General features: G+C 49.0%; 1 protein-coding gene and 1 long non-coding RNA gene across 5 annotated transcripts in view; one reads left to right on the top strand and one right to left on the bottom strand.

Annotated features, from left to right (window-relative positions):
- LOC128315353 (uncharacterized) overlaps positions 1 to 12,226 on the bottom strand; it is a 59,591-nt gene that overhangs the window by 24,898 nt on the left and 22,467 nt on the right. The window lies entirely within an intron of this gene.
- Positions 3,298 to 12,072, top strand: ECSCR (endothelial cell surface expressed chemotaxis and apoptosis regulator). 4 transcript variants are annotated; one of them, XM_015064090.3, is made up of 10 exons: positions 3,298 to 3,451; positions 6,528 to 6,572; positions 6,878 to 6,928; positions 7,089 to 7,148; positions 7,876 to 8,010; positions 9,426 to 9,539; positions 9,938 to 10,036; positions 10,256 to 10,292; positions 11,446 to 11,542; positions 11,711 to 12,072. In XM_015064090.3, the coding sequence occupies exons 1-10, from the start codon at positions 3,391 to 3,393 to the stop codon at positions 11,717 to 11,719; spliced, it is 708 nt and encodes a 235-aa protein (XP_014919576.1). In that variant the 5' UTR covers positions 3,298 to 3,390; the 3' UTR covers positions 11,720 to 12,072. The 4 variants fall into 4 exon arrangements, with proteins under 4 accessions (XP_014919576.1, XP_014919586.1, XP_014919581.1 ...); XM_015064100.3 differs by lacking the exon at positions 7,089 to 7,148; XM_015064095.3 differs by lacking the exon at positions 6,528 to 6,572 and having other exon boundaries at positions 3,312 to 3,451.

Raw genomic sequence — 12,226 nt, 5'->3', positions numbered from 1 at the left:
CCAGGCGCCCCTTAAATTTTTTTATTAAAAAAAATTTGTTTTAACGTTTATTTATTCTGGAGAGAGAGAGCGAGCTAGAGTGCAAGTGGGGGAGGGGTGGAGAGAGAGACAGAATCCAAAGCAGGCTCGAGGTTCTGAGCTGTCAGAGCAGAGCCCAACAAGGGGCTCAAGCCCACGAGCTGTGAGATCATGACCTGAGCTGAAGTTGGATGCTTAACCGACTGGACCACCCAGGTGCCCCTCAAAGTTTTTTAAAAACTAAAATATTACAAATAACATAGAAGCCCTACTCCTTGACTACACCCCTCCTTCTTACCCCATGGATAACCATCTTGTTGAATGTGATGTTTATCATTCCCATGCAAGGCTGTTTTTTTTTTCTCTTTGGATTTTTTCTTCTTTGGTTTTTACAAATATGAATTCTATATGCCTCTTTGCATTTGCCTGAAATGTAATTTCATTTAAGAATGTGTGTGCTTCAATGTGTTCAAGTCACAAAAAGTGCCCACCAGGGAAAGGAGAGGTTAGCCATCGGCAGGATCAGGAACCGGGCTTTTGGACTCAGGGACTTGGAGCCCCAGTGGTGGTGTCTGTGAGAGCACTGGGACATGTGTCTTGAGGAGGCAGGAAGCAAAGAGCAGTGGTTGAAGCCCTGGACTGTGGCAAAAGCCACATTCCCTCTGGCTGAGGTCTTGGATGGCATTGGGAAGTGTCAGTCTCCTAGTTGGATTCAAGGCCAGCCAGCCACTTGTCTCACTCAGTTGGCAGGGAAGGTCCACAGCCCAGTGACCTGGGCTTAAGTGAGCTTGGAGATCTGAGTGGGATCCCTGAATGTCAGAGTGTGGAACAGCTTGGCTGAGAGACAGGGAATCAAGAGGCTACATCTTGCCTCTTGAGATCAAGCCATCGGGTGAGGAGAGTTCCCAGGGGTGATCTGGTCTCCAGACTGGAAGGGAGGGTGGTGCATGCACAAGGGAAAGAATGAGGGATGACTGGTTTTGGCTCAGGTCACAATCTTGCAGGTCATGAGTTCAAGCCCCACTGACAGTGCAGAGCCTGTTTGGCATTCTCTCTCTCTCCCTCTCTCTCTGCCCACCTCCCTGCTCCTGCTCTCTCTCTCTCTCAAAATTAATAAATAAACTTTAAAAATTATTTTTTAAAAATTTTATTTCTAAGTAATCTCTACATCGAACATGGGTCTTCAACTTATAACCTCGAGATCGAGAGTTCACATGCTCTACCAACTGAGCCAGTCAGTTGGACACTCAACTGACTGAGCCACCAAGGCGCCTCTATTTATTATTTTTTAAGTAAGCTCCAGGCCCAACATGGGGCTTGAACTTATGACCCTGACATCAAGAATCACATGCTCTACTGACTGAGCCAAACAGTCTCCCCGAAATAAAATATTTAGGGGTACCTAGGTGCCTCAGTCAGGTGGGCATCCAACTTTGGCTCAGGTCATGATCTCATGGTGGTGGGTTCAAGACTGGCATCGGGCTCTGTGCTGACAGCTCAGAGCCTGGAGCCCGTGTCTCCCTCTCTCTCTGACCCTCCCCTGCTTGCACTCTCTTTCTCTCTCTCAAAAAATAAATAAACATTAAAAAATAAAAAATAAAATAAAATAAAATAAAATATTTATTAAAAAATTGAGGCGCCTGTGCTGCCAACTCAGAGCCTGGAGCCTGTCTCTGTGACTTGCTGTTTCTCTGCCCTTTCCCCACTCATGTGTGCATGCACACACACACACAAACACATGCACACTCTCTCTCAAAAATAAATAAACATTAAAAAAATTAAAACGAAGGGAGAAAAGGACACCAATCAATGCAATATATGATTGCATATATATGTGCATATTGTCACCACCGGGAATGCATAGAGTGGAAGGAAATCCACAATCTGATAAAATTCTATTAAAGAAGTAGGATTGTGTGTAACATTTCTCTGCTCTTAAATCTTTTGAGTTTAGTTCAGTAAATATGTTCTGAGGACCTGCTATATCACAGGCATTGTGCCAGGTCCTAGGGACACTGCTGGCCTGCATCTGCACAAGAGAGTGCCACGGGATGGATGCTAAAGACAGGGTGCTGCTGGGACACAGGGAACACCTGATTCCAGGAGAGGGGAGGTGAGGGGAGAGCTGAGGACGGGGGAGGCTTGAAATGTAGTCCTCTTGGAGCGCCTGGGTGGCTCACTTGGTTGAGTGTCTGACTTCAGCACAGGTCATGATTTTGTGGTTCGTGAGTTCAAGCTCCGTGTTGGGCTCTGAGCTGACAGCTCAGAGCCTGAAGCCGCCTTTGGATTGATTGTCTCCTTTTCTCTCTGCCACTCCCCCATTCTTGCTCGCTCTCTCTCTCTCTCTAAGATAAAAAAACATTAAAAAAATATTTTCTTTTTAAAAGAAATGTAGTCCCCTTGTTTTTCTATTAAGAGTAACAAATGGCGGGGGGGGGGGGGGGTGGGGTTGGTGGTTGCCTGCCTGGCTCAGGCTCAGTTGGTTGAGCAGTTGAGCATCTGACTCTTGATTTCAGCTCAGGTCATGATTTCACGGTTTGTGAGGTTGAGCCCTGCGTTGGGCTCTGCACTGACAGTGCAGACTCTGCTTGGGGTTCTCTCTCTCTCTCTTTGCCTCTCCCCTGCTCTCTTTCTCAAAATAAATCAATAAACTTAAAAAAAAAAAAAAAAAGAATAACAATAGGAGCGCCTGCCTGGCTCAGTCGGTGGAGCATGTGACTCTTGATCGCAGGGTTGTATGTTCAAGCCCCACGTGGGTTGTAGAGATTATTAAAAAAAATAATAAAAAATAATAATAATAATGTTTGTATGGCCTCCCTGAAAGATGTTGGGAGTCCCATCTGCATTGGGAGCCCTGAGGAGGAAGGAGAGTGTGACATATTCAGAGTCTACAAAGCCTGGGCAGCTGGTGGGCCCAGCTTTAGGGCTCAGTCATGGGAGAGACCAGGAGGACCTGGTCTGAAACAGACTGGGGAGGGATTGGAGTTAGACTCCAGGAAAACATCCAAAAGCCTCTAGGTGATAAGTGGAGGGACCTGATGGACCCCTCAGAGGGAAAGAGAGGGGTCACAGAGCCACTTTGTCATCGCTGATCTTTGTATAAAGGCCCTAGAGGACACCATAGTGGCTCTAGCTTGGCCCACAGAGCCCCAGGCACAGTGCCTGCCGCTTCAGCCTTACATCCTCCGTCTGGGCTGCAGGCTAATCAGGGCCCCTGGAGCCAGTCCCAATCTGTTTCCTTCTATTCTTTGACAGGAAGCTGCTAGAGAGCCAGCCCCCACCCCCCACCCCGCCCCAGCACTCCCTCTCTCTTTTCCACTATGGACAGAGCCACCGTGGAGCGGCTGCCTGCCCGCCACAGACCCAGCTGACATGGGGACCGTTGGAGCAATGCAGCTGTGCTGGGTGATCCTTGGCTTCCTCCTACTCCAAGGTAAGAGGCATTTGTCACTCCGCTTCAGCAGTTCCCCTCCAGCGGTTGGCAGTCCCGGGTGACTGTCCCTTCTTCACAATGTATACCTCACATGCTCTCCATTCAGGCCTGTGCCCAAGGGAAATTCCAGACGCTTCTCATGAAGGGAACGAAGGAGTTGAATTGGGGGGGGGGGAGGGGGTCATTACCAGGCAAAGGTAAAGTAGACATGTGGTTAAATCCTTTTGTGGGAAAATTTCCAGGGTGAACTGGAGCCCCCATAGAGGCTGGCCTCCTGAAATGTGGGAATTGACTGTCTTGATGTGAGACTGAGGCCGGAAAGCTCCTTCCAGAGTATTCTAGCACAAAACTGTCTACACCTTGGGCTTTACAGGGGATCCTTTTTCTTCTTTTACATGAGGAGTAACAACCTGGGAATTCCAAATGTTGACTTTAAGCTCAAATCACAGCAAGAGGGATGCAGGATAGATACAAAGAACTATTTGCCAAAGAGGATGTATACAACATCCTCGGTCAGGGGGCTGGATGAGATGCCCTCCAGAGGAGATGAATGGAAATACCTCTGAGACCCAATTCTGCTAGCTGACGAATGGTAAAGCAGCTCATAAGGGGTGTTCTAGTTAAGGAGCAGTTGCTGGGAACCATGAGAAATCCAGGAGATTCTGACTCACAGGGCAGCAACTTCCCTTTGGTCATCCCTCCCCACCCCCACCTCACTCTCCATGAGGCCTCTGTTGAAGACTTAGGAGTCTGCCCTCAGAGTAGCAGAAAAGAGTGCAAAGTGCTTGGATGGGGAGAGAGGATGGCCCTTTCTTGGTGGGGGGTGAGGGGGGACTGAGTTCTGGTACTCTGTCTCCTGGGGGTGGGCAGAGTCCCACGCTTGATCTGGGGCAGGGGCACCAGGCTTATTGTAGCAACTGCAGAAATGGCAGAGGAGGAGATTAAAAGGCAAGATTCATGAGGGGACACTGTCCCAGGCAAATGGCAGGTGGCAGGGCTGAGAATGCCCTGTGTAAACTCTACATAAACCACACTTGCCTCCTGAGTTTCCTTATCTCTCATCCCAAGATCACAGCATACCTACTGCCTCCCTTGAAGAATCCTTTTGAGGATATACAGGCCCACAAGGTGACCTGACTTGGATCCACAGAGACTTGGAGGGTTGGAAAGAATGGGGCAAAAATTTAAAAAGTCTAGCATTTGAGTTTTCTTGTCCTAACAACCACTTTTGAGGTATGAAATTCATTTGTACGTTAAAGAAGAGAAGACTGAGAACCTGGTCAGACAGTACGTGGTAGAGTCAGGACTTGAACTCAAACCTGTCAGACTCAAAAGCTGTGATTTTCAACTATTACATTATGCTGCTGAGGAAAACAGGGGAGGAGGATGGTGGAGGGGGAGGAAGAAGAGGCTAGAAGGTCGTGAAGCAGGTAGGGATTAGGGAGGGGATACGGGAAAATAAGAAATTTATGTGGCCGGGGTTATTCTGCCCAGTGGTCAGAGGCACCATGGCCTGTAGAAACAGATGTGCCTGAAGTTCCTCTTCACACAGAGGAATCTATTGGTGATGGAAAGTTCTGGTAGGGGGTCAGGGCCAGAAGACAGAGAACACAGGCTACTGGAACTTGGAGCTTGTGACTTTGGAACTCCTTCCAAGATGCTAGTTTTGCTTCCAGATATGCGGGAAGGCACTGCACAGTGTCCACCCACTAAAAGCTAATGTTATAACTTTATAGGACTTAGATGGTACCTTAGATATGCTTGATCAGTAACTGATAGGTGTTTTTAAGATGTGACTTGAAAGGGTTCTTCCAGGGTCATTTTCAGCTGGGAAGAGTTCTCTCTAGCCTCAGACACCTATGAGTTTTAATACCCCTCTGACACCCCACCCAGTGAGCAGGTGGGGCTACCAGAGACTGGTGCCCTGGAAAAATACAGTCAGGGTTTGGGCAAGCTTGGGCTTGGAAACGATTAATTCCACACTGTCCGAGTGATAGCCCCATGGAGGGAGGCAGTGGCTAAGGAAAATAAACAGTTCAGCAAGCCACCACAAGCTGTGCGGGCCCTGGCCCCCAGCTGCATCTGTTCACCCAGGCCCAGGCATGGAGCTTCCCTGTGGATGAGGGGCCTGGGAGCCCGAGGGCCAGGCCAGAGGCTACAGTCCCAGCAGGAGCAGAGGGACGGGAACCCAGCTGGGCGGCTCCACTTCCCCACGTTGTTTTCCTTTCACATTGTTCACAGGTTTCAAGAATGATTTCACTGTGGAAAATGAGCAAACACAACTTGACCTCTCAGGTCCCACACACAAAGGGGATGCACATATGGGCACACAAGCACACATACACATCTACACGGAGGCCCACAGACATACACATGTACATTAAAAAAAAAAAAAAAGCCAATGATGGCTTCCGACTGGGGCCTCCTAGTAACTAGCTTCTTCCTGGGTTTGGGCAACAATGGCCATTTCTGAAGTAGCCTCTGCCTGTGAGGGTAAAATTGGCTGCTTGTTCAGAGCTTCCCTGGCTCCTATCTATACTCAGAACTTACTTGCTGTGTGGACCCCTACCTCCAGCTGGAGGACCTACCCCAGCCCCTAGCCTCATTTTATTCACCCCATCTTTCCATCCCCTTCCCTTGGAGCAGGACCAAGATGACAGTATGCACGGGGAAAATGTATGGCTAAGTGGTAGCGTAGCAGGAACGTCAGCCTACAGACCTGGAGTCCTAGGTCCTTTTCTAGATGTAGCAGGCCACTGGCCCTCTGTCCTTGGACAAATCACTAGTTTGAAATAACCTTCACCTGACCTCATGTCAGGTTGGTATAAAACCCACACGGGATTAAAGAGATGGAAAGGACTCTGGGACACTGAACCACAAGGTGGTGGTGATGGTGCTATTGAGTCGTGGTTAGAGGAAACCAGCACTGTGAGCCAGAGCCACATTCTTCAGCCCTCTGCCAAGTGTGTCTGCCTTCCAGCATGGGAGGCTTGGAAAGCCTGGGTTCTTCTGTGGGCTCTGCACTGGGCAAGAGACTCACCAAGCTAGTCAAAGTGTTTTTTGCTTTCTCTTGCAGGCCACCATTCCCAACCCATGACAATACAGACATCTAGCCTTCAGGGTAAGACCAAACACACAGGGCCTGCTCTGGCATTTAGGCCTGGCAGCTTAGGAAGGGCGAGAGAGCACAGATCTCAGGTGATTAGAGCTGGGGCCAGGGCTCTCGGGACATCCAAGGCTGAGTTCATCTCTGGATGTATTTGAGCATGGCCTAGTCACATGTGCCTTGAAAGAGGAGGGAAATGAATGGATGGGGGTCAGGGGTGCGGCAAGGAGAAAGACTAGAAAACTCCAGTTACAGGGAAGAAGAGAGGGAGACAGAGCAATAGGAGGCAGCGACCCTCAGCCTCAGATGATTTATTTCAGGAGCCTTCAGCAGTCAAAGTCTGACCACAGAGCCACTTTCTTCCAACACAGGTGAGTAAGTGTGGCTGCCGAGGGGCCAGTCCTTGCCCCCTGCCTAACCCCCTGCCCAGCCCTTCAGACCTGCTTGGAACTCAAGGGTTCTTAAATAGATGAGGGAGTGTGGTGTCACCAAACCTGCCCCCCTCCACCTCCCACTGCTCTGTCCTTTCAGGAGACAGCCCTTCCTCAGAGCCCAGCAGCCCAAGCCCTCTGGCCAGCACTGAGACCTCAGGTACTCTGCCGCTCAGATCCAGATGCCCTCCAGGGAGGGCCCAGTGAGGGATCAGACTAGTAGAGGAGCAGACAAGTAAACAGGATCTCATGTTGACAACCACAAAGCAGGGTAGGAAGGGCTGTGATGAGCAGAAGGAGAAGGTGCTGCAAGAAGGGCACCTGAATGGCTCAGTCGGTTAACAGTCCGACTTCAGCTCAGGTCATAGTCTCACAGTTCATGAGTTCCAGCCCTTCATCAGGCTCTGTGCTGACAGCTCAGAGCCCAGAGCCTGCTTCAGATTCTGTGTGTCCCTCTCTCTCTGTCCCTCCCCCACTCACACTCTGTCTCTCTCTCTCTCCTTCAAAAATAAATAAAACATTAAAAAAAAAAAAAAAGTTGCTGCAAGAACCCGGACAAATATCAACCTTGGAAGCCTTTCCTTGGGAGCCAGGTTGGGAGCCTTTCCCAACCTTTCCTTGGGAGCCAGGAAAGACATGCTACAGTGTCCTCAGAAGCTGAGGCCCAAGAGGGAGTTAACCAGAGGAAGATTGTGAGGTAGACAGTGCTAAGGTATATTCCAGGCAGTGGGAACTGTACAGGTAAAGGCCAAGGTAGAAGAGAGGATGGCTCCTTCTGGAATTGAAAGCAGTAAAGAAAATGAGAATTTTGAACTAAAGAGGGCCCTCTGTGTACAAGCTGGCCAAGGCCCTGAGCAGGTCCACAAATGCTTCCTTATCTACGGCAGCTCTGGAGAAGCCCTCACAGGTCCTCGATGCAGCCAGTAAACCCAGGACACAGAGCACGAGCACCGTGGATGGTCACTCCCAGTCCCTGTTGGGCCTGACTCAGTCTCAGCCACAGAAGTACACATCAAGACTTGGTGAGTACTTGGGGCCGGGGGTGAAAAGCACTGGGTCATGACTGGTTGGGGTCCTTCTCCCCCTCTTCAGGAGGCCCAGGTTCTGCCCCTCGAGGAGGCGTCTCTGGGCCAGGATCCACATCAGTGGCAGCCTGGTTTGGGAATAAGAGAGGTTTGGTGGGAAGTAGAGACAGAGCCTTGGACCTGATCACAATGAAGATAAAAGGAGCCTGGACTCAGGACTGATAAAGCCATGGAGGGGAAAGAGATGGGTAGAACTCAAAATGATGGAAAGGGAGGCAGAAGAGATTGGACAAGGGCTACATGCTTCTGGGTTCACACCGCAGTGTGGAGGAAGAGCTGGGAGAGAGTGGACGCCTCCGTCCTGGCCCTGCTGTGTCATGGCACGGACCCAGGTGTCCCAAGCAGTAGCAGTATGTCCTGTCCACGCTCTCAGTGAAGAGCATTCTGACCCTTTCTGTCATCCTAACCCTTGGCTCTGGGATTATTTTACACTCACAAACTTATCTGGCAGTGAGGGTGTGGATAAGGAAATGGAATAGCTATCAGACCTGCAGTACAATGAGTGGAAGACGGGGGGCGCCTGGCTGGCTCCACTGGTGGAGCTTCAGACTCTTGACGTCAGGGTTATGAGTTTAAACCCCACATTGGGTACAGAGATTATTTAAAAATAAAATCTTTTAGAGGTGCCTGGGTGGCTCAGTCAGTTGGGAGTCCAACTTCAGCTCAGGTCATGATCTCATGGTTTGTGAGTTTGAGCCCTGCATTGGGCTCACTGCTGTTAGCGCAGAGCCGCCTTTGGATCCTCTGTCCACCTCTCTCTCTCTGCCCCTCCCCCACTCATGTGCATGTTCTCTCTCTCTCTCTCTCTCTCTCTCTCTCTCAAAAATAAATAAAACTTTAAAAATAAAAATAAAATAAAATCTTTAAAAAAAAGGAGCTGACAAGGGGGAAGATATGGGTGATCATACTACCTTTGAAGAGGGCCAGAAACTTGTGCCCTTTGCCCGATTTGTTACGTTAGTGCATAGGGATAAATATCTAGTGTGTTTTTTCCTCTCACTTCAACCCTTGGCAAAAAACAGATGGCTCTACCTTGCCCATTTTGGCTTTCTGTCTCTGGAACATAAATGGGCCCTGAGGGGATGGTGGGAAAAGAATAACAGGGGAAGCCTAGAGTCCCCTGGAACTAGTAACATGAGCAACCAGCAGTGCAATTCACCCGAACCCACATCACCCAGTTCTGACCTCCATCCTCCTGAGAACTAGTCTGAGTAGCAAGGAGGAAGTCTTTTTGGGAGGGCATGACCTGTTTCTGCAATTCTTTACCTGGGGAAGTGGGAGGGGAGCTAACTCTCTCTCTGGTAGGCTATGCCAGTCCCTTCACTGATACACCCATCCCCACTCCATTTTAGACACTTCTCAAGATGTTATTCCCACATCAACCACCATGAGCCTGAGGACAAGAGATGACTCGACCATCTTACCCACCCCCACATCAGAGACGGTGCTCACTGTGGCCGCGTTTGGTAAGAGTGGGGAGAAGGTGCAGAGAGTGGCAGTTCCTGTACTGACTTGGACTCTGGATCTAGAAACACAAATTTAAATCTCACCTATTTGTTCTAGGAGGGTTTGGCTGATGAGGAAGGCCCTGGTGGGAAAGAGCCTCCCCTGGCCCTCCCTCCAGGAAGCTCTTTGGGGCTCTGTTGAGTTCCATGTTCTTATGAGAGGCTGAGGCCAGGCTGTGGGGCTCACTCTGGCCAGGATCAGCTGGCTGAGAGCTCATTCGTTAGGCAGAGAAGGGGAATTCACTTTTCTCTCAGAGCCTACCTACACAGCACTTAGCCGGGAAGGGGATTTGTACTCCTATCACCCCCTTCTGACCCCTCCTCTGACTCTCCTTTACCCTGTCCTTTTCCCTGTTCAGGTGTTATCAGCTTCATTGTCATCCTGGTGGTTGTGGTGATCATCCTAGTGAGTGTGGTCAGTCTAAGGTTTAAGTGTCGGAAGAACAAGGAGTCTGAAGGTACATGCCCTGCCACTCAGGGCCCCACTTTCCCCTCAGCTGAGGGACCCAGAGCTACATTTTGGGATGGACACTGAGCCTGTAGTAGAGGAAAAGAATGGCACATAGGCATCGCTAATGAAATGGGAGGGTAATCCACTTGGGTGGGCTTTGAAGGATAGGCTGGTCTTCTGGGTTGCAGCATGTGACTCCCAATCTGTGCCTTTGGATTTTTTACAGATCCCCAGAAACCTGGGAGTTCAGGGTTATCTGAAAGGTAAGACTGTCAGAGGTGGAAGGGAGGAATCATTCATTTGACCTCTCAGTCCCCCATTCTGAGAGAGAACTGATACTTCCTGACTTCTTCTTACACACACGCATAAGCACGCATGGAATCTTGACAGCTTGCACTGAGGCCAGGGCTAGGGGCGGGCAGGACAGGGGCAACCCTAAAATAAAACAATCGGGTGACAGGAAATGAACTGGAACTCTTCAGCCCCAGGGCTCTGTCTCTATAACCCCCACGGGAAAAGTATAGGAATTCAGATTCTAATAAACCTATTCAAATAAGAAAGCACTTAGGGGGTGCCTGAGTGGCTCAGTCGGTTAAGCATGCAACTTCGGCTCACATCATAATCTCACGATTCATGGGTTTGGGCCCTGAGTTGGGCTCTCTGCTGACAGCTCAGAGCCTGGAGCCTACTTTAGATTATGTGTCTTCCTCCCTCTCTCTCTCTCTCTCTTTCTGCCCCTCCCCTGCTTGTGCTTTCTCTCTCTCTCTCAAAAGTAAATAAACATTTAAAAATAAATAAATAAACTAGAAAACACTTTATTTAAGGAGCCACTTACTGAACACCTTCTATGGGCCAGGCACTCTGGTAGATATTTTATAATATTATCTCAAATCCTTACAGCGATTCTTCAAAGAGGATATACTGTGTTTTGTATGTTTAAAAACGTTGAGACTTGAAGAATTTGTAACTTGGTCAAGATCATACAAGTTGCAAGTAGTAAAACTAAGATTTTGCTTAAGTTTATTTATTTATTTTGAGAGAGAGAAAGAAAGAGAGAAAGAGAGAGCAGAGCAGGGGAGGGGCAGAGAGAGAGGGAGACAATCCCAGGCAGGCTCCGTGCTGTCAGCGAGGAGCCCGATGTGGGGCTTGAACTCACAAAGTGTGAGATCATGACATGAGCTGAAATCAAAAGCCAGATGCTTAACTGACTGAGCCACACAGGCACCCCCAAAACTAAGATTTATATACAGGTGTTTTGGGCTTCAAAGCACACTCTCATTTCATTATGTTCCACCACCAAAATAGAGGTTTATAGAAACAATGTTCAAAGTTCCAATGCTTGACCCCACAGTTCTTTGACCACCACATTGCCCTCCTGCTCCTCCACTTACAACCCATGTTCTTTCTTACCCCTAGCTGCTCTACAGCCAATGGGGAGAAAGACAGCATCACCCTGATCTCCATGAAGAATATCAACATGAATAACAGCAAAGGATGCCCCACAGCAGAGAAGGTACATTTTTCCTGGTTCCTTCCTCCCTTCTCCTCCTTCTCTTACCCTCAGGCTCTAGTTCCTTAGCCAGAAAGGAGATACTTTCAAAGACCCAGGCTCCTCTCTCTTCTTCCCTAGGCTGCCACTCCCGACAAGGTCCCCCTTTTTCATACTCTATTTATTTTGCAGGTTCTATAGAAGCAACATTGGGTCCTCATGGGTCCAAAGATGACGCAGCTGCCCTGTGACCGTAAAGAGGAAGGCGATGGGATTGTTAGAGGCAATGAATCACACATAAATTATTTTATTATTTCACACTTCAAGATCTAAAGGATACTAGCATTCCTCCAGATCTAGGAGCAAGCTACCAATAGGAGAGACTCCCATATGGGCAGCCATTCTAGAAACATAGCCTGCTCCTCCCACCTGCTCGCAGTCACAGGAAGGAGGAGTCTGTATAGCAAGAGCAAGGAAAATGACGAAGAGGAGTGGTCCTTGCTACTTTGAATTAAAGTTATTTTCTGGCCTGCAGTCTAATTTCTTTGAAGGTCTATGCTCTCATGTGTGTTTGTTAACAGGGTTCTAGCAGCTTTGGGGCCTCTTTTCCTAGGCAAGGCATGTATCCAAGTTTCTGCCCCTGTAAGGAGCTCTTTGAGAAACCTGGGCGGTGGACAGAACATTTTCTAAGGTCCACCTCCATTTATC

The sequence above is a fragment of the Acinonyx jubatus genome, chromosome A1, assembly GCF_027475565.1.
Source record: "Acinonyx jubatus isolate Ajub_Pintada_27869175 chromosome A1, VMU_Ajub_asm_v1.0, whole genome shotgun sequence".
Taxonomy (NCBI): Eukaryota; Metazoa; Chordata; class Mammalia; order Carnivora; family Felidae; genus Acinonyx; species Acinonyx jubatus.
The sequence above is the reverse complement of the archived record's forward strand: the minus strand, read 5'-3'. Positions and strand labels throughout refer to the sequence as shown.